Raw genomic sequence first — 18,916 nt, 5'->3', positions numbered from 1 at the left:
GCGATAGAAAATATTCCTCAAGAACATTCAAAGAATTCAAACTAACTTACCTGCAAGTTCCAATTTAGCTCTTGCATCTTTATCCTTGGCAATGAATCTGTATCCGCCCTGATCGCGTGGTTTAATGTTACAAACCTGCAACCGATGAACCTTTCCTTCACTCATCATTTGATGTTTATCACCCTGAACAATTATCATATTGTTTCTGAGCCATTTGACTTCGACTTTATCTTTGTTCAATTCAGCTTCAAAAATAACATCTGATTCTGGAGCTTCAAAAATATCTTGTGGCGGTCTGATGATCTCAACTGGGATTTCTGGAAGGAGAAAAATAATAATTGGCCCTGAATTTCCTGAATTTTTAAAATTGTTGTGGTATGCTTGTTTTTCTAAATCAGTACTTGCCTTCAACAAACAGTCTAGCCCTTGAACGTCTGTCTTCAACACCACAGGAATATTCACGTTCATCTTCCGGTCGACATTCCCTTATAATAAGTCTGTGCAAACTACCATCTTTTTCAAACTGATACCTGACAATGTAACAATATTACGAATGATATGTATGTTATATATGAAACTCTTATGAATGACAAGATATTGTTTTAACAAAAATTAAAATAAAACATACTTTTTGCTTTCCCTGAGTTCTCTGCCATTCCTGTACCATTTCACAGCAGCTTTTTCTTTAGATAGTTGGCATGAAAAGATTGCATCTTCAAACTCAATGACAGTCTGATCTTGAATATGTTCTATGAAATCTGTTGGTGCTTCTGTGATAAGAAGTTCAGCAACTGATTTGTCGTGTCCAGCAATTACAGTGTATTCACCTTCATCTTTGAATGCACAGTTTCTAATTATAAGAGAATGTTTTTTCTTGTCAATTTTGTACAGAAGTTGATTGTCAAATGTGACTTCCTCCCCATTTTTCATCCATTTTAGAGTGACATTTTCACGGTTCACTTTGCAGCAGAAGGTGACAGATTTCTTCTCCATTGTTTCACAATCTTCAAGAGGTTCAATGATTTTCAGTTCTTCCTCTGCATGGATTAAAAAGTTATTTAATACTTATACCACTTTACTTGCATAATGCGTGTGCAGCTGTTTAACATTTAAGATAAAGTATTTACCTTGTACTTCTAATGTTGCTGAACATTGTGCATGTTCTCCTCTATTATTTGTTAGTGCAATTAAGTACATTCCTTGATCCTCCTTTTGTGAATCTCTGACTCTGAGGGTAAAGACTAAATTTTTCTGGAGCATGATATATCTTGGACTATCAAAGATAGATTCTTCATCTCTAAACCATTTTGCTCTGGCACCTTCAGTGTTAACTTCACAATTAAATACAATTTCTTGTCCTTCTGTGGCCAGCTGGTCTTTGATGGGAGTTATTATCCTAAGACGTTCTGAAAAGGAAAACAAGTTTATTCAAAACAATAAAATAATTTAGTTTAAGTCCAAATACTTCTGCATGAAGTTATCTATTTGGGAGAAACAATTTTTCCTACAATGTTAATATTAGGGGTGGGATACACCGATAATTGAAGTGACATTCCCTTACTTAGGGCCTTGGGCTTGGGTGGGTGGCATTCAATGTTCATAAGCCTGAAACTGATTTTCTACTCTAAAGAAGACAAAAGAATAGCACACTCTACTAACAATCCCCTGTTTACCTTAGCCCTTAACTCCCATTTGCAGATACCTGAAAATCTCAGAAAGGGAACCAAAAACACTTGGATGTGTAGCATTAATATAACTCTGAATTGCATTTTAAAATCAAAAAAGACTTGTTTCCACCAGATATTTGCAAATTCTTGAATTATTATCTGACAGTCAAGGAAAAGAACACCTTAAAGAATGTTTTAACACACTGGGAATTTTACATCGACGGCTGCTTTTAGAAATCTGCCAGATGACCATCTGTTAGTGCCCATTTCCGGGCTGAATTTCATTAAGATGTATGCAGTGACTTGCAAGCCTTAAATGGCCATCCCAATGCAGCTTACCAAGTCTGGGTCTCTAAATAGTTAGCAGGCTGGCAAAAGGTAGGGTAAGGTGGAGAGGAACCTTGGGGGGATAGCGACCCTCATTATTCTTGTAGAGTCTGGGGGAGTATCTTTGCCCCACAAAAATAAATATTGGCCATCTTCTGCTGTACTGCAGAACAGAGTTGAATGGAGCATCCATGGCTGTGTCAGCAGGCGGTTAAAATGGCATCAGGGTCCTATGTAGGAAATTGTCATGACATGTGCTCTGCCCAAAGGCAGGTCCTTGTCTGCTGATGCTTCATCCTGAGCCATTTTCTTGGTACATTTTGTCATTGGTGGTTTGCCATTGCCTTCCGCTCTCAGGAGTAGGGCGAGGTGCAGGTTCCAAGTGTGCCTCAGGTGGAATGGGAACCGAATCCGTGCTGAACTACACTCTAGTCATCTAGCCAGTTGGGCTAACCAGACCCCATAGGAAATAGTACACTGATTTATTTAGACTAACGTGGCTTCTGCCTGATTTAGACATGTGCCACAGATACCCAGCAGGAAGCCTGGAGAAATGGTAGAGCGTGTGAACAGAGCACTATGTGCACCATCCCCATTCTTACTGCTCCCATTTTTGCAAGATGATGGGATTTAAAATGTCCAGTTATATATTTTTCTTTTTAATAATTTAATTAAAATAATATAATTTGATACAGTTGTTTGGCAGCATAATACTTGAATATTGCTGAAAAGAAAGACAAACGATTGTTTGAAATTTGGCATTTATTGCATTTGTCCTGATGGATGCAAGACAAAAAGCTTCAGCAACTTGTCTGTCTTTTCAGCAATATTCAATGTAATTTGACTGTGCACATGCAATGTTCCTATTTCCCGTAAATGCTTTTGTACACATGCAATTTAGTTTACATGACCTACCAATTACTGTCAGTTCTGCTGGTGCTTTTGAGGTACCAATCATGGCAGCATAAGTTCCTTCATCATTTGATATGGAGTCCTTGACAATGAGCATTCGTTTTTTGCCATCAGATATGATTTCATATTTATCACCTGCTTTAAGCTCTTTGTCACCTTTAAACCATTTCACTTCATAGTTGTCTTTTGATACTGAACAGGCAAACTCTGCTTTGTCTCCTTCTACTACCTCCAGATTCTGTGGTCTAGAAATAAACTCTGCTGCCAGTTCTGTAATAAAATTAAGAGGATAAATTATATTGTGTAAAATTAAGACATGGAGGTACTAAACAAACTCATATCAGAATAGACCACAGTACATACCATGAACTTTCAGTTCACATGAAGTCCGAGCAGTTGGAAGTCTGCAATTGTATTCACCAGCATCATCTAGGTTGGCATTCTGAATTATTAAAATTCGCTTTCTGCCATCTGTAAGTTGTTCATATCGACCAATTTCAGGCAACTCTGTATCTCCCCTATACCATCTTACGTCAGCATTTGGTTTGGAAACTTCACAAACTAGTCTAATACTATTTGCTTCAGTAACATCAACATTGGCAAGGTTCTTCGTAAAGACAGCATCCTCTTCTACAAAACATGGAATCATATATAAGTACAAATGGATCAATAACATCTAAAATGTGTTTCTGATAGATAAAATTATGCATAGTTTGATTACCTAAAACTGTAAGCAATCCAGATGTTTTGGCTGTCCTTGCATCACATTCATATTCAGCTTCATCATCAAAGCTGCTTTTGTGAATGATAAGCATTCTCTCCACGCCTTCAGCAACAATGCCATACTTCTTGCCTTTTCTTACTTCAACACCATCTTTAAACCAACGAACCTAAAATAAAAGAAAATCCATAATGTCTTGCTCAGGATAATTTTACAAATCCCTTTCAATACAGTATGTGAAACATGTTCAAAATATTTAAGATACTGTTTTCAAAATACATTAGAATAGATAACTCGGTAGAAGGGAGTTTGGCAAATCTGATAATGGGAGGTTGGAGTCTAGTGTGCTGGTGCTATGAGTTATTTATGCTGAAAGAGACACTGGTGTAAGCAGAAGTACCCATGTCCTTGGAATTTCCTTAGTAAGATAACAGCAAGTACCATGTTAACTTTTGATTAAGCACGGGTGTTGCATTTACAGAGAGGAATGTGGCCATGTGCTCAATTTTTTCAAGTATATTTGGGCGCATTCTGTGGAATATAATCATTGACCTGGATAGACACTATTATTTGTCATATCTGATAACACAAAGAGCCTTTCTTGTCTACTTCAGTATGCGGGAATGTATTTTTTCTGTCTATGCAGTGGAGTATCTGAATAACATAGATGCAGTTAAAGGGAAACCAGATAAGTTTACTAGGGAGAAAGGAAGAGAAGGATATGATCTGGTGAGATGAGGATCAGATGAACCAAATAGAGTGGGAGGATGTTTGTATGGAGCATAAACACTGGTACAGGAGTGTTTCTGTGCTGAATAATACGGTTGTGCACCGATGGCGGGTTCCTCTGATGGTAGCATTCTGACTTCTGGGCCCACCATTGTGCACGCCCAATAATACGCTAATTGCCGTGAATTAGAGGCAAAGGCAGCTTACAGGCCGTCATCCCGCCATAGTGCTGGAGGGGGCATGTCAGTCTCAGAAGCTTCAGGTACCTGGAACAAGGTAATGGCCAGCATTTTAAAGGGCCCCCTGGTACTTGACAGTGTCAGGTGACCTATCAGATGATTATTCGAGCGCATCTATTATACATAGTGAAGATTTGTGCATCTTCTAGTCTGGTCAGGTAAGTCAATTTAAATTTTAGCTAAAAGGAAAATATTGTGGATGCTGGAAATATGAAATAAAAACAGAAAATGCTACAAAAACTCAGCAGGTCTGGCAGCATCTGTGGAGAGACACACCGAGTTAACATTTCAAGTCCATATGACTCTTCTTCAGAGCTGAAGAGAGGTAGAAATGTGATTGGTTTTATACAGTTGAAGAGAGGGATAGAGCAGGTGGAGCAAAATAGAAACACAGAAACAAGGAACAGGAGTAGGCCAATCGGCCTTTTGAGTCTGCTCCGCTATTCATTATGATCATGGCTGATCATCCAACTCAATAGCCTGCTCCCGCTTTCTCCCCATATCCTTTGATCCCTTTCGCCCCAAGAGCTATATCTAACTCCTTCTTGAAAACATACAATGTTTTGGCCTCAACAACTTTCTGTGGTAGTGAATTCCACAGGCTCACCACTCTCTGGGTGAAGAAATTTCTGCTCTTCTCAGTCCTAAATGGTCTACCCTGTATCCTCAGACTGTGACCCCTGGTTCTGGACACCCCACCATCGGGAACATGCTTCCTGCATCTACCCTGTCTAGTCCTGTTAGAATTTTATAGGTTTCTATGAGATCCCCCCTCATTCTTCTGAACTCCAGTGAATATAATCCTAACTGACTCAATCTCTCCTCATATGTCAGTCCCGCCATCCCAGGAATCAGTCGGGTAAACCTTTGCTGCACTTTCTCTATAGCAAGTACATCCTTCCTCCAATAAGGAGACCAAAACTGCACACAATATTCCAGGTGTGGTCTCACCAAGGTCCTGTACAATTGCAGCAAGACATCCCTGTTCCTGTACTTGAATCCTCTGGCTATGAAGGCCAACATACCATTTGCCTTCTTTACCGCCTGCTGCACCTGCATGCTTACCTTCAGCAGGGAGGTCAGGGATAGATGGGAGCTCAGGAGAGATTTGACAAAGATGTCATGGATACAAGACAAAGGGAGTGGTAATGATAGTGTTAAAGACTAAAGAAGGTGTTTATGGTGACATAAAGGTCAGACAGCAGAATGTGTTGATAGCAGAACAAAGGTCTTGGCTCCCTGAAAGCAAAACATAAGAACAAGTTACAGACTAGCCCTGTGGGGGGAAGGCGTTGGGAAAAGGATATCAAAATGGAGGGCAGAGTTCATGATCTGAAGTTTTTGAACTCAATGTTAAGTGCAGAAGGCTGTAAAGTACCTAAATGGAAGATGAGGTGCTATCCCTCCAGTTCCCCAAAACAACCTAGAGGAACAGGACCTCATCCTCCGATTAGGCACTTTACAACCTTATGCACTCAACAATGAGTTCAACAAATTCAGACCATGAACTTTGTCCTCCATGTTGATATTTTTTCCCAACCCCCACCCCACCCCCAACAAGGTCAATCTGTAACTTGTTCTTATGTTTTGCTTTCAGAGAGTGCTGACCCTTGTTTTGCTATTAAAACATTCTGCTATCTGATCTCTATGTCACTATTAGCACCTATCTTAGTCTTTAAGACTACCATTACCATTCCCTTTGTCTTGTGTCAATGACATATTTGTCAAATCTCTCCTGAGCTCCCACCTATCCCTGAGCTTCTATTTTGCTCCAACTGCTTCATCCCCTCTCTTCAACAGTATAAAACCCATTACATTTCTACCTCTCTTCAGCTCTGAAGAAGTCATATGGACTCAAAACGTTAACTCTGTTTCTCTCTCCATAGATGCTACCAGGCCTTCTGAGTATTTCCCAGCATTTTGTTTTTATTTTAAATTTTAGCTAATTTCTGCCAACCATGTCAAATTTCATAGGTAGCAGAAGTTTTAAAATTCTGCATGTCTCCCATCTTTTGGGATTGAGGAGCTGTATATTTATTAAATATTGCCATGGAGGTTGTGTCTCCAACTGAGCCCACAATCCCCATCTGTCTCAGATACTTTTCACCCCTCACCCCTGGGTAATGGACAGGAAATAATCCATCAAAAGAGCCCACTGAATTAGAGGCGAGTTCTCCTCAAGAAAAATATCCAAAAGGTTCCTCTGTCCACTCAGATGATCAGTCCCTGCAATTAATAGAGTGTGAACTGCAAAGCTGAGACTCTGGTCTCAGCTGCAGTTTTAAAACCCGCCAAAACAAGCTTGCCCTTAAAAAAACGGATTCCCCACCAGTCGTAAATCTCACCCTGGTTTTTGCCTTCTGATAGTATTATTGAAGAGAGATGGGTAGCTAATTAGCTGAATTGCTTTTTAAATTGATATTTAAATCATGCAGGCAGGTTTCCAACTTTTTGACCCGCCCACCTGCCATTTTATCAGAAACAGGCATGTTGACATTGTAAACGGCGCCCAAGGTCATCACACCCTGTAATACACTCCGCAAAGTGGGAAATGCTTCCGATCTTGTAGTGTAAAATTCAGCACTATTTAATTCTATGTAATCCTTTGGTTCTAAATTGTTTTGCCATGCCCTGAGGAAATTATAAGCTGCTATAAAATTTAAAGGAAATGGGACAAGGGCGAGGTTACATCCTTAGCTATATTCGGTGCCCTTCCTACCCTCAATGCTTTTTTCAATTGATGTTCAACATGGAGGAGTACTGATTCTTCAGCTGAGGGAGGGCAATAGGTGGTAATTAGCAGGAGGTTTCCTTGTCCATGTTGGACCTGATGTAATCCAGTCTGGAGTCCATGATGAGGACTCTCAGGGCTTCTCCCTACAGACTGTATGCCACTGTTCCATTACCTCTAATGGGTCTGCAAGTGGGACAGGACATAACCATAGATGGTGTTGGAGGAGTCTCGGACAATGGCTGCAAGAGATGAGTCTCTGAGCATGACTATGTCAGGCTGTTGCTTGGCTAGTCTGTGGAATAGCTCTCCTAATTTTTGTATAAGTTTCCAGATGTTATTGAGGAGGACTGGGCAGGGTGTGCCTTTCTTGTTTCCATTGCCTAGGTTGATGCACGTGTTTGGGGCCCGCTTTCTGTCCCTTTTGGGGAAATCCAGCTCCATGGCTCTGGAACATCAGTCCAAGCCTCTGGATTACCAGTCCAGCAACATCACAACTATGCTTCTGTTCCCGATTAGCCTCTATTCTGGTAGGTCTCTTCAATAAGTGTGATAAGATATACCAAGTAATGGTGATGCAGCAGTCTGCAATGCTGACTGAAAGGTATGATTCTTTGAGCTCAGCAATGTTCAGCTGTTTCTTGACACAACTGTTGACATTCTTCTAACTTGAGCATCAGTTCCCAGAGGTTGGCAAAATGTTTTTTTTCAGGTTTGACTGTTTTGGGTTGCCTGAGTTTTGGCCTGACCTGCTAACTGGGTCTAGGCAAATATTTTTTATATTTCTCTTATTGCACTGTTTTGTTGTGATTATTTTACAATTAAAGGATTTGTAACGTCACTTCGGAGTGTATTGAGAGTCAACAACATGTTGTGAGAGTGGAATAGGGACTGATGGGAATTTCAGGTTTCCTTCTCTGAAGGGCATCAGGGAACCAATTCCTTCTTATTATTTCGTTATAAATGCTTGGAATAAAGGGAGCACCTAATTTTACAGATGCGACAGGTTCTAATAGAAATTCTAATATTGGTAAATGTTGATTGATTGGTTAAACTCCTGGAAAAAAAATCATGCAATTCTGCTAGCAGAACATGCTTAAAAGGGAAGGTTTCTGCTAACTGAGTTACAATTACATTTGGAGGAGCATTGTGGAACGTTAGGGCAGTGTAAACCACAAGTAAAGAACAGTGCTATCTAAAAATAAACATGTAGTTTCCTGAATTTCTCTATCTTAACACTGGGCAAGTGCAGTTAAATTTCCTAGCCTGGACCCGGTGCCAGAAAACAAAGCAGGAAACAGAATACAACTGCTGTCCTGAGAAATCTGATGTTGTGCTATAAGTCACAAACTTCAGGGCCTTCTAGTTACTGATGGACAGCGTTTCAAGGGACATTTGAGTCTGAGTTCCTCTTGGTCACAGAAACAAGACAATGATATCTTGCATTCTTGGAGAAGCCCTGGAAATCCTAGGTTATTGGTAGTGGAAACATAGCATAACATACACACTGGCATTGGGGATACTGGCACTGAGGCAGAAAGTGTAGTATTGGGTCAGTATATGGGATGGAATTAGCAAAGAAGACTTGGGCTGGGGGCTAGTTGATGGCATCTGGCAAGAAGGTTTGGGGCTAGGAGGGTCCCAGGGCTGTGATGAGGTCACGCATGTATAATTTGGCACTGACCATCTGCATGTGTAGAGAAAATGAGGATTAGAGGCCTTGGGCAGAATTTTTCCGTTGGCGAGCTGGGGGCGGGGTCCGCTTGCTGACGCGAAAATGACGCAGGATGACGTCGGGGGGAACATCCCGCCACATTTAAATATTCAGGAAGGCGGGGGGACAGTGCGATCAGCTGTTCGCCTGCCGACCTGTCAATGGCCAATTGAGGCCATTGACAGGGTAGTTAAACCAATTAAAGGCCCTGCCCGTCCAACCTTAAGGCTGGTGGGCAGGCCAGGAGCCCCAGCAGGCTTCTGAAAAAACATGAAACCCCATCCACCGGCAGGATGAGGTTTCATGTCTGTTTTAAAAAAGTTTAATAAAGTTTTTGTGATATTTATTAACATGTCACATGAGGGGGACATGTTAATAATTTTTTTATTTTTCTATTTTTAAAGTTTCAAACACTGTCAGCGCTCTCCCTGAGGCAGCACTTAGTCTCAGGGAGATGTGCACTCTGTGTCTGTGACATCTTTTGATTATCTGCTCATCTCCACAATCACACCACACCCTCAATGTGTCTCTCCACCACCCCCCCCCCACCCCCCCCCCCACCACCCCCACCCCCCCACCTTAAACCAATTTATATTTCTCCCTTCTTCTAACTATGCTCCAGTTCTGCCGAAGGGCCATGAAGGCTCGAAACGTTAACTGATTTCTTCTCCGCCGATGCTGCCAGACTTGCTGAGTTTTTCCAGGTAATTCTGTTTTTGATGTGCACTCTGACAGTTAGGGAATCCCACCCCCCCCCCAGGAAGCGCATAGCCCGCCCATCAAGGGCAAAATTCTGCCCCTTGTGTATATCTGCAGCCCCAAGAAAAATGGAAATTCTGGAAATTGATTAATTTTCAGACCCTAAAGGGAGAGAGGGACCATTGTACAGGAAAATGTACAAGGAAATTTATTTCACCATGAAAGCTCATTTATTGTAACCTTACACTGCAATTGAACCAGAAGTGAAAACATGTGGGTCTCACAGCAGGTAAGATATATTGTCTAATTCATCACTTTAAAACGATTGGGTTTTAATTATCATAAAGGAAAAATGAAAAAATAAAAACTGATAGTGATTTAAGCAAAAAGCAAACCTTTGCGTTTTCACGTGAAACTTCACATACAAATTTGGCAATTTCCTTTTCTTTCACCTCAAGATCAGTGAGAGGCTTTGTAAATTCAACATGAGGAGCTGTGAAAGAAACAAAATCTTACTGGCAGAGAAATAGCATCATATATATTTTCATCAACATGGGAACAAAATGCTTTAGTTATGAACATTGGACATTCTTTCACTTACGTTCCACTGTGAGGAAACAGGAAGTCTTGAAGTCTTTGGCATCACAAGTATATGTTTTGGCATCTTCAGGTTTGCAGTCATGGATAATAAGCTTTCTAACTCTTCCATCAACAATTATATCATATTTCTGGGTTTTATGAATTTCTTTTCCATCCTTAAGCCATATAACTTTGGCATTCTCTCTGGACACCTCACACTCCAATATAGCAGTGGCTTCTTCTTCAACTATCTGGTCCTCCAGAGGTTTAGTGAATTCAACTGGTGGTTCTGTAAAAGATTTAAATGAAAATTCAACACATTAATCATAAAATACATTGCCAAATATATTGTTTTGGAAAAAAAAATCCAATATTTAATCAGCATGTTGTATCACACACCTTTAACGATAAGCTTTGCAGATGTTGCAAAGTCTTTAGCAGTGAGTTTGACTTGACCAGCCTCCTCCAACTGGACATCTCTGAGGGTGAAAGTGTGCACTCTGCCTTCAGCACGAGTAACAACCTGATCCAAAATAAAAGTTTTAGGCCATCAGCAAATTCACTATATGATTATCCAAGTCATGTTTAAAGTAGTAAAAAGATAACAAGGCAATTAATTAGACAAATTGCCTAGTTCAAACAACAATCACATTTTGATACAAACTATCCTTTCCAGCTTTTAACAAGTGGGGATATATCAGACATCTAAAAATACATTTCAACTGTTGCAAAATACTAAGAAATTATACTATGGTTCTGTACATTGTTTAATTTTCTAAATTTCTCATGCTTTGTTTAAACTAAAACTTAGCCTAGCCTTTTTTTTGGATAACAAAGTTCAGATAATTGAGAGCGGAATAAATTTATCATGGACGTTTTAGTTTGTGTTATTTGGTTTTGCAAAATCATGGTTTCAGTGATCAAGAATTAATAGTTCCATTACTACATTTTTTCTAAAGTATAAAAACAAAGGTTGCTTTGCCTACTGTAGCCAGCCATGCACATTCACACGGAGCTCATGGATATTAGTTATGTTTTTCACTATTACAAAAGGTGACAGTCAAGATCATGACCAGCTTAATATTCCATACGGTTTAATTTTAACAAATGCTTTGTAAATGACTGCTGTTCTAAAGTATCGTTAACATAAATATTACAACATCTAATGCCAGTGTCCTTGTCAACAATTTCTCCATGAGTCTATACCATGCATTTGATGTTCTAACAGCAAATGACAATCTACCATAGACTCAATGAACCAAATGGCCTCCTTCTGTGCCATAAAAATTCTCTATGGGCGGAATTTAATGCTCTCCCCTATGGTGAGTTTTGTGGCAGGGAGGCATTTAATCAGGCGGGAGAGTGATGGGTGAGGACTCCACCACCTTCCCACCTCCACCCCAATTAAGTCTGTGATGGGAAGGACCATGAACAGCTTTCCTGTCCGCTGCCAATTGAGACCCCTAAATGGCAATTAATGCCACTTTGACCCTATGACAATCTAAACATGTTGGTATGATTGTTTCAGAAATTAAACTCTTTCTGCCCATCATTCTTCATTTGTTTTCTCAATGCTATTGTAGTGACATGTTTGATTGTTTCATGGCAATCAAATTCCATAGCTTTATGTGTATGACTTTTGAAACTTTGTCAGCCTAAGCAGAATTTGAAAATTGATACTGTACATATCAAGGAGAGGTGGTGGCATAGTGGTATTGTCACTGAACTAGTATTCCAGAGACCCAGAGTAATGCTCTGGGTACCCGGGTTCGAATCCCACCATGGTAGATGGTGAAATTTGAATTCAATAAAAATCTGGATTTAAAGATCTGATGATGACCACAAAACCATTTCTGATTGTTGTAAAAACCCATTTGGTTCACTAGGGAAGGAAATCTGCCTAGCCATTTAAATGCCTTCTGAACAAGGGCAATTAGGGATGAACAAATAAAAAAAGAAAGTTGTTACAAAGGTGGCAATTTCAAATATGCAAACCATGAGATTTAATCTTACTAAAGTGGATCTGTGAATCTTTCTGTGAATTGTAGGTATCATCATTCAGATAATTAGAAAGCAAATTCCAGAGCTTCACAGATTTACAATTTTTGTTCTCAATAAATTGAACCAATTATAAAAAAAATTAAGGGGCAAAGTGAGATTGATCTGATTCTGATCACATGAGCTTACAAGCCATACTAACCATAATTAACACAAGGGATTTGCTTTATGACCTAATTCAGTTTCTAATTATCTGAATGATGGTACCTACAATCCACAGAAAGATTAACAGATCCACTACAGAACTGTAGTAAACATGTTGATTACAACTACAAAATATATACATTTTGAAATATATGCATATAATACTTTACCTATGGATGGACCTTGCTTTACTATATGAAAAATCAGAGATCGTATTTCTTTTGGAACTTGAAAACACTTTCACATTTGGCATTTATCATAGTCATGAAAATACATCTTAACAAAATACTGTAAGCATTATATTAATGTACATGCTTTTAGTAACAAGAAGAGACAAGCATTTTTTTCCAATTGCTGTTTTCCACACATAGCAAACTTTACAGGTATAGAATATAGATTGTTTAATGCACAATGTACAGTTTTATTGATTTGTAATACTGTAATATAAGGAATTAGTCAAAAATTCATCATTTCTTTCTTAATTGGTGAACATAATTGCCTGAAATGGAACAGCAAACCATCCAAATCCAAAACATGCAGGCATCTCAGTGGGATGGTGGAGGCAGATTACTTTGAAATGTAGATGAGATATTCACTCTAAAACTTTTAAGATCTCCATGAGTTATAAAAGAGGAAAGAAACAACACAAAATACTTATCAACATACTTTTTCACTGGGCTCAAGTAACTTGTTCTTCAAGAACCACTGGACTTCAATTCCTTCATATGACAGTTCACATTCAAAAGTAGCTGAGTCTCCAGCGGTTACTGTCACATCCTTGAGCGGCCGAAGTAAGCTGATCACTCGAGCTTTGAAGCAAAAAGAGATTGATGTGCCTGTTAGTCTCAAGAAAATTGTTTTTCTAATTTAAAAATGCATTTCAGCTATCCTAGGAGACTGACTTTAACTACCCAGATAACCAAGGCCTAGCCGAAACAGCAATGGGTGAATTCAAAGGGCGGGGTTCTCTGGTCTTGCCGGAAGTCAATGGGCTTTTGGCTGAGCCGCCGCATCCCTTACAGCAGGTCCTGCAACGGCGGGGCTGGAAAATCCTAGCTAAAATCTGTATTTCCACATTTTATTTCCTGACCTACATCATTGAAACTGCTTATAGTGGTTGTCCCCATTTCTACTCAAGAAATAACACATTAAAAATTATTGGTGGATCTGATTGGTTACACAGCAGCGTGTTTGGCAACAGCCTGATTCCACCCATCAGCCTTTCAGCAGTTGCCAAAAATGTAGACTTAGGGAACCATTCAATATTGAAACAATAAACATGGCAACTCTGCTTTAAACTTCAAACAATGCATCCGTCTATCAATTATTAATTAGGTGGTCAATAGTTTTGGAAACCTACAGTGGTTCACAACGGAAAATGTCATCGTACGACAGATCGTTCAGGATATTTATAACATCACAGAAATATAAATCTCCCAATAAAGTGCCAAAAGGTCTTGAGGGTTTTTGTTTAAGTGCATATTTCTTGGTTATTAACATTCTTGGTACTTGATATTAAGCAGATCTACCTTTGACTCTCAAATGAGCACTGGTTTTGGCATTAGCAGCCTGGAAATCAACTTCACCAGCTTGATCCATGTGCACATTGTACAGCGTAAGAAAATGTTTTGTGCCTTCCTTCTTAATCTCTACGTCCTAAATTAAGAAAAAAGATGTAAAACTTTTAAGGAAGGCAGACAGAAAGAAGGAAAGAAAGAAAGAAAGACAAGAAAAACTTGAGCACTTCTCTAATGTTAATACTCACAGGGGATGGATGCAAATTCTCCCCCTTCAGCTTCCAATTGCCATGTACATCTTCTTCAGAAATTTCAGTCTCGAAATGAGCAGCTTCTGTTTCTGTGACTTCAACACTGTACAGTGGACGTAATATCTTAATATCACGCTCTGAAGTAAAATAATGTAAAAAGTTATTGTCTAGCAGAAGCACATGACTGATAATTTAAAATAAATTAATCTAATTTACAAAAAAATGCAAGTTGAATCACCACAATAAACAAGTACAAAGGACACAGGATATTGGATATTTTTAAATGCTATCGATAAGACAACATTTAGTTATTCTTACCCTCGATGTTTAGTTTGGCTGATGTATTGTCAGAGCCACAGTCACATGAATATTGTCCCTGATCATTCTTCAGAGCCCGTTTAATAACCAATATGTGCTTCTTCCCATCTGTTTTAATCTGAATATTCTTTGAAGGAATCAGTTCTTTTCCATCCTTAAACCATTTAACTGGAGCATCAGCTTTACTGACCTCACACTGGAAGATAACTTCATCTTTTTCTACAGCTGTATAATCCTGCAGTTTGCGGATAAAATATGGATCACCCTCTAAGAAAATCAGAAAATGAGGCAAATTAGAAAAAATGTCCAGCAATGAGTGCAATGTTTCAAAGCTTAGTTAGCAAATATAATTCACGTATTTCCATATATATTTACCAAGTACAGTTAGTTTGGCCTCCGAACTTTTAGCCATAGCTTCAACTTTGATGAGGGAAGTATCATCAATGGTCACATCTTTGAATACGATGGAATGGATTTTACCCTCATCTTTCATAGTCACTGTCCTACTTGGATGTAGGCGTTTGTCATTTTTGTACCAGACAACCGGTATATTGTCATGGGAAAGTTCAGCTACAAATTCTGCAGTTTCACGCTCTTTCACAGTCTGGTCTTCAAGAGGTTTGGTGAATTCAAGTCGTATGCCTATGAATAAAGGAATTTTTAAAATCAAATTCAAGCTGTGTTAATAAGAGAACAGTTTATCTACTAAGGAATATATATATTGCTGTTTAGCTCCTGTTGCTTGCCTTGGATAATCAGTTTGCCACTTGTCCTCTTGTCCTCTGCTTCAAACATATATTTTGCCTCATCATCAAATGCAGCTTGTTTAACTGCCAACATATGTTTTGTCCCTTCTGCTAAAATTTCAAATTTAGCACTAGGTTTAATCTCCTCAGTTCCTTTTAGCCAACGGAAATTCTTGGGCTCTCTGGACACTTCACATTCAAACTTTGCTTCATCTTTCTCAAATACTTTCACATCATTAAGCGGTACAATGAAGGTGAGCGGAATTTCTGAATGGGAGTGTAGGAAGTAAAAAAAATTAGATTAATAATCCATATAGGCAAATACATATATATTTTAAAATGCATATGTTACATATGGAAATCACACATACCACTTATAGGAACAGAATATGGAACTAAGGCACTAAATTACTAGCCTGAATTGTAACGATTAAAACTCCAGGAAAAAATAATAAGTTCTTCCAAATGAATTCAAAATTACCTTTGACTTTCAGGTTAGCTGCACACTTAGCATTAGCAGCCTGGAATGAAACTTCTCCAGAATCACTTAGTTTGCAGTTGTAGAGGGTCAGAATGTGTTTCTTGCCATCCTCGATAATCTCACATTGCTACCAACACAAAATAACCCGAGATATATTAGGATGAAGTTCATTTGTAGAAAATTTACCCCGAACTTTCTTCAAGAACAACTATACAGGCTCTTGGGTTCCACTGAACATTTATTAGGAAGGCAATTTAATAATGACGGTTTTAATAAATTAACACAGTTCTGGGGTAAAATGATTTACTACCGAATAATTCCAACATAGAGGCGGGAATGTTTCATTTTGAACTAAATTAAGAAAACAACTTACAGGCGACATTAACAAAGTTTCACCCTTCAGCTTCCATTGAGGATGCACATCAGTTTCTGAGATCTCCACTTCAAAGTGCGCAGTTTCACCTTCAAAGATTTCTACACCATGCAATGGATGCGTTATCTTGATGATGCGAGCTGTAAACAGTAATAAAAATGGGTGTTTAAACTGCACATATTGAAAGTATGTTACTTTATAATTTTTGAAGAATCTACTTGTACTCATTCATAACATTTGTACCTTCAATAATCAAAGAGGCTTTTGTCTTGTCGGTTCCACAATCACATTCATATTCACCCTTGTCTTTATTGTCAACCTTTTTGATCGTCAAAATACGGCATTTATCAACAGCTTTAACTGAAACTTTCTTTGATGCTGTAAGGTCCTTGCCATCCTTCAGCCATTTTACTGGCACGTCCTTGCTGACTTCACATTCAAGAGTGACTTCATCTTTTTCGACAGCAGTATAATTTTGCAGTTTCACAGTGAAATAAGGATCAGCCTCTGTGGATGAGAGACAAACAGCTAATGTTCTGCCTGAAGAAAGAGCGTCTCTCACAGAATGTTACTTTTCAAGAAATGAATCATCACAAACACCTAATGCCCTCTGTTTTTTAAAAACCGTTTCTTTATCGGTTCTGTCATGCATAGAATTGTACACAACACGTAGGGCAGAATTTAGTTGTCCTGGCGCAGGACCAAGCGGCAGACCTCGAGGTGGGTGGCATTGTCGTTAGAGGCAGGAGTGGCTGGACAATCATGATTTTGTGGTGGTTTTTGGCTAATAAAAGCAATGGAGGTGCAGGGCCCAGCTAATTCTGCGGTGGGAGCCGGCAGGAAGTCTCTGAACGCGCTGTAACTGATGGGGTCTGAGGTCCAGGCACCATTTTTAAATGGCAGTGTTTACAAGACATCAGCTTCAGTATTGCAGAGGCAGCGAGGAATACCAGCCCTGAAGGCATCTCTAGCCTCAACCTTCTCTTCTTTAGCAGCACCTCAAATTCATTCTCCAGGCTCCCAGCCTCATCAGCATTTGACCTGATCTGTGTCCAACTGGCACAATGCTCAGACAGACAAAGGATGGCTCTACAGTTCAGCGATGCCCCCCTCGCAGTTCTCCTCTTGGCTGCCAAGGAATGGTGGGAGGTGCTTTTCCCCAGCAGTGGCATCAGGAGACCCTCCAGCTTGACCAAGTACGTCTGGATAGAGATTGCAGCGGAGGCTAGCAGCATGGGGTCCACAGGTGCGCCTGTGTCCAATGTAGCAAGAGGGTCAACTACCTCTTCCGTGCTGCCATGGTGGAATGTTTAGAGCTACCTGGTTCTCATGAGGGCAACATACAATGTGTCTTAGTGAGGGGAAGAGAGTGGGCAGGCAGGCGAAAGAAGTGTAAGGCTCAGCAACAGATGCAAGATGAGGCTTGGATGCATATGGGTGCAAAATTTCACGCTCATGCTTCCATTGTTGCACAAGTGCTATGAGGGTGAAAGTGTAGACAACCAGCAGGCCCCATTATCTGACAGAGAAATGCATGCTGATAAGGGCGTCAGATGTTCATGGAGCAGAGACTCAGTCTCCCATTCTGTTCGCAGGAGAGAATGGCACACACAGCAAAGGACAGGCAAAGGTGGGTGGAGGAGTGCCTAACGTTAGATCACTCACATCAGCAGAGGAGGCGGCAGTGGATCTGGCCAAAGAGCAGGGCAGCCAGGAAATTGAGGACGGAGAAGCAGGAGTGCACAGAAGAGAGTGAGGAGATCTCCAGTTGGTGTCCACCATTGGGCAGAAAGGAGACATGCATCAGAGAGGGGTGAGAAGAGGGATTATAAATAATGTGAACCTAATTCTTTGTGTTCCCCGTGGAGGTCTTTGTGTTCTGGAGGGACAGCCTGCTCTATCGTCCATGACCCTGCACTTCTGAGGAGGATGGCACTGAAGCCTCAGGGGGAGTGCATCTTTCCCTCACACCCTCCACTAGTGCAGATACGTTCACCTTGATGAGTATGCGATCGCCATTTAGAACTGGGGTCACAACTTGGTGAGCACATCACAGACATGCCAGGCAGCTGATGGAGGCTGTGGCAGCTGAGGGACCTAACAGTCAGAAGATTGTTGGAAGCCAGGGCCAGTCGGAGCACCAAGCTGATGATGGGCCTCTGGTCACAGCCATCAGAAACCTTCTGGTGATGTAGAGGCAAACAGGGGAACATCTAACAGAACTGTCAGAGGTATTGTATGGATTACATGGACGATGAGGAATCTATCCAGGCCATGCGTTCTGCCATGTCTCAGGCATGTGAGGGCATAGCTTCCTCCATGGAGAGGCTGGTGACCATCATGGACAGTCAGATTCAGCAGACCATTCAGTGGCTGCTGGATATGTGCTCAGACCTGCATACCAATGCACTGGCCATGAGTTCTAGGCAGCAGTGGCCAAGTGAGAGGGGGATGAGGTGCCTGGACATCCCTCGAGGTGTCCCTCCTCCTCCATTGGACAGGTGGATGCTGCCAAGCACAGAGAGGGAGGACGAGCACCTGGCTCCCTCTCCTGATGGTTCCTCTCAAGGCTCTCAGAGGGTGAGCAGCCTCTCCTCAGCCAGTGATCCTACAGACTCCAGTAACCATGGCAACAGAAGAAGCATCTGTACCCAAGCAAGAGCCCCTCAGCAAGCTAGGAATCCAGCAGCAAGTAACCCACCTCCTGATT

At 40.4% G+C, this 18,916-nt stretch overlaps 1 protein-coding gene across 50 annotated transcripts in view; it reads right to left on the bottom strand.

The window, feature by feature from the left end:
• Positions 1 to 18,916, bottom strand: part of ttn.2 (titin, tandem duplicate 2) — a 694,778-nt gene that overhangs the window by 111,870 nt on the left and 563,992 nt on the right. For all 50 annotated transcript variants that reach the window (XM_078552010.1, XM_078551990.1, XM_078551964.1 and 47 more), the window contains 19 exons: positions 16,450 to 16,713; positions 16,207 to 16,346; positions 15,834 to 15,960; positions 15,353 to 15,619; positions 14,982 to 15,248; positions 14,607 to 14,873; positions 14,286 to 14,425; positions 14,050 to 14,176; positions 13,187 to 13,329; positions 10,718 to 10,841; positions 10,341 to 10,607; positions 10,135 to 10,232; positions 3,628 to 3,796; positions 3,270 to 3,536; positions 2,910 to 3,176; positions 1,128 to 1,406; positions 629 to 1,037; positions 406 to 530; positions 51 to 317 (listed from right to left, as the gene is read on the bottom strand). In XM_078552010.1, the coding sequence (XP_078408136.1) occupies positions 51 to 317; positions 406 to 530; positions 629 to 1,037; positions 1,128 to 1,406; positions 2,910 to 3,176; positions 3,270 to 3,536; positions 3,628 to 3,796; positions 10,135 to 10,232; positions 10,341 to 10,607; positions 10,718 to 10,841; positions 13,187 to 13,329; positions 14,050 to 14,176; positions 14,286 to 14,425; positions 14,607 to 14,873; positions 14,982 to 15,248; positions 15,353 to 15,619; positions 15,834 to 15,960; positions 16,207 to 16,346; positions 16,450 to 16,713 (4,014 nt within the window). The remainder of the gene's footprint in view (positions 1 to 50; positions 318 to 405; positions 531 to 628; positions 1,038 to 1,127; positions 1,407 to 2,909; positions 3,177 to 3,269; positions 3,537 to 3,627; positions 3,797 to 10,134; positions 10,233 to 10,340; positions 10,608 to 10,717; positions 10,842 to 13,186; positions 13,330 to 14,049; positions 14,177 to 14,285; positions 14,426 to 14,606; positions 14,874 to 14,981; positions 15,249 to 15,352; positions 15,620 to 15,833; positions 15,961 to 16,206; positions 16,347 to 16,449; positions 16,714 to 18,916) is intronic.

The sequence above is a fragment of the Cetorhinus maximus genome, chromosome 11 (genome assembly GCF_964194155.1).
Source record: "Cetorhinus maximus chromosome 11, sCetMax3.hap1.1, whole genome shotgun sequence".
Lineage (NCBI taxonomy): Eukaryota > Metazoa > Chordata > Chondrichthyes > Lamniformes > Cetorhinidae > Cetorhinus > Cetorhinus maximus.
The sequence above is the reverse complement of the archived record's forward strand: the minus strand, read 5'-3'. Positions and strand labels throughout refer to the sequence as shown.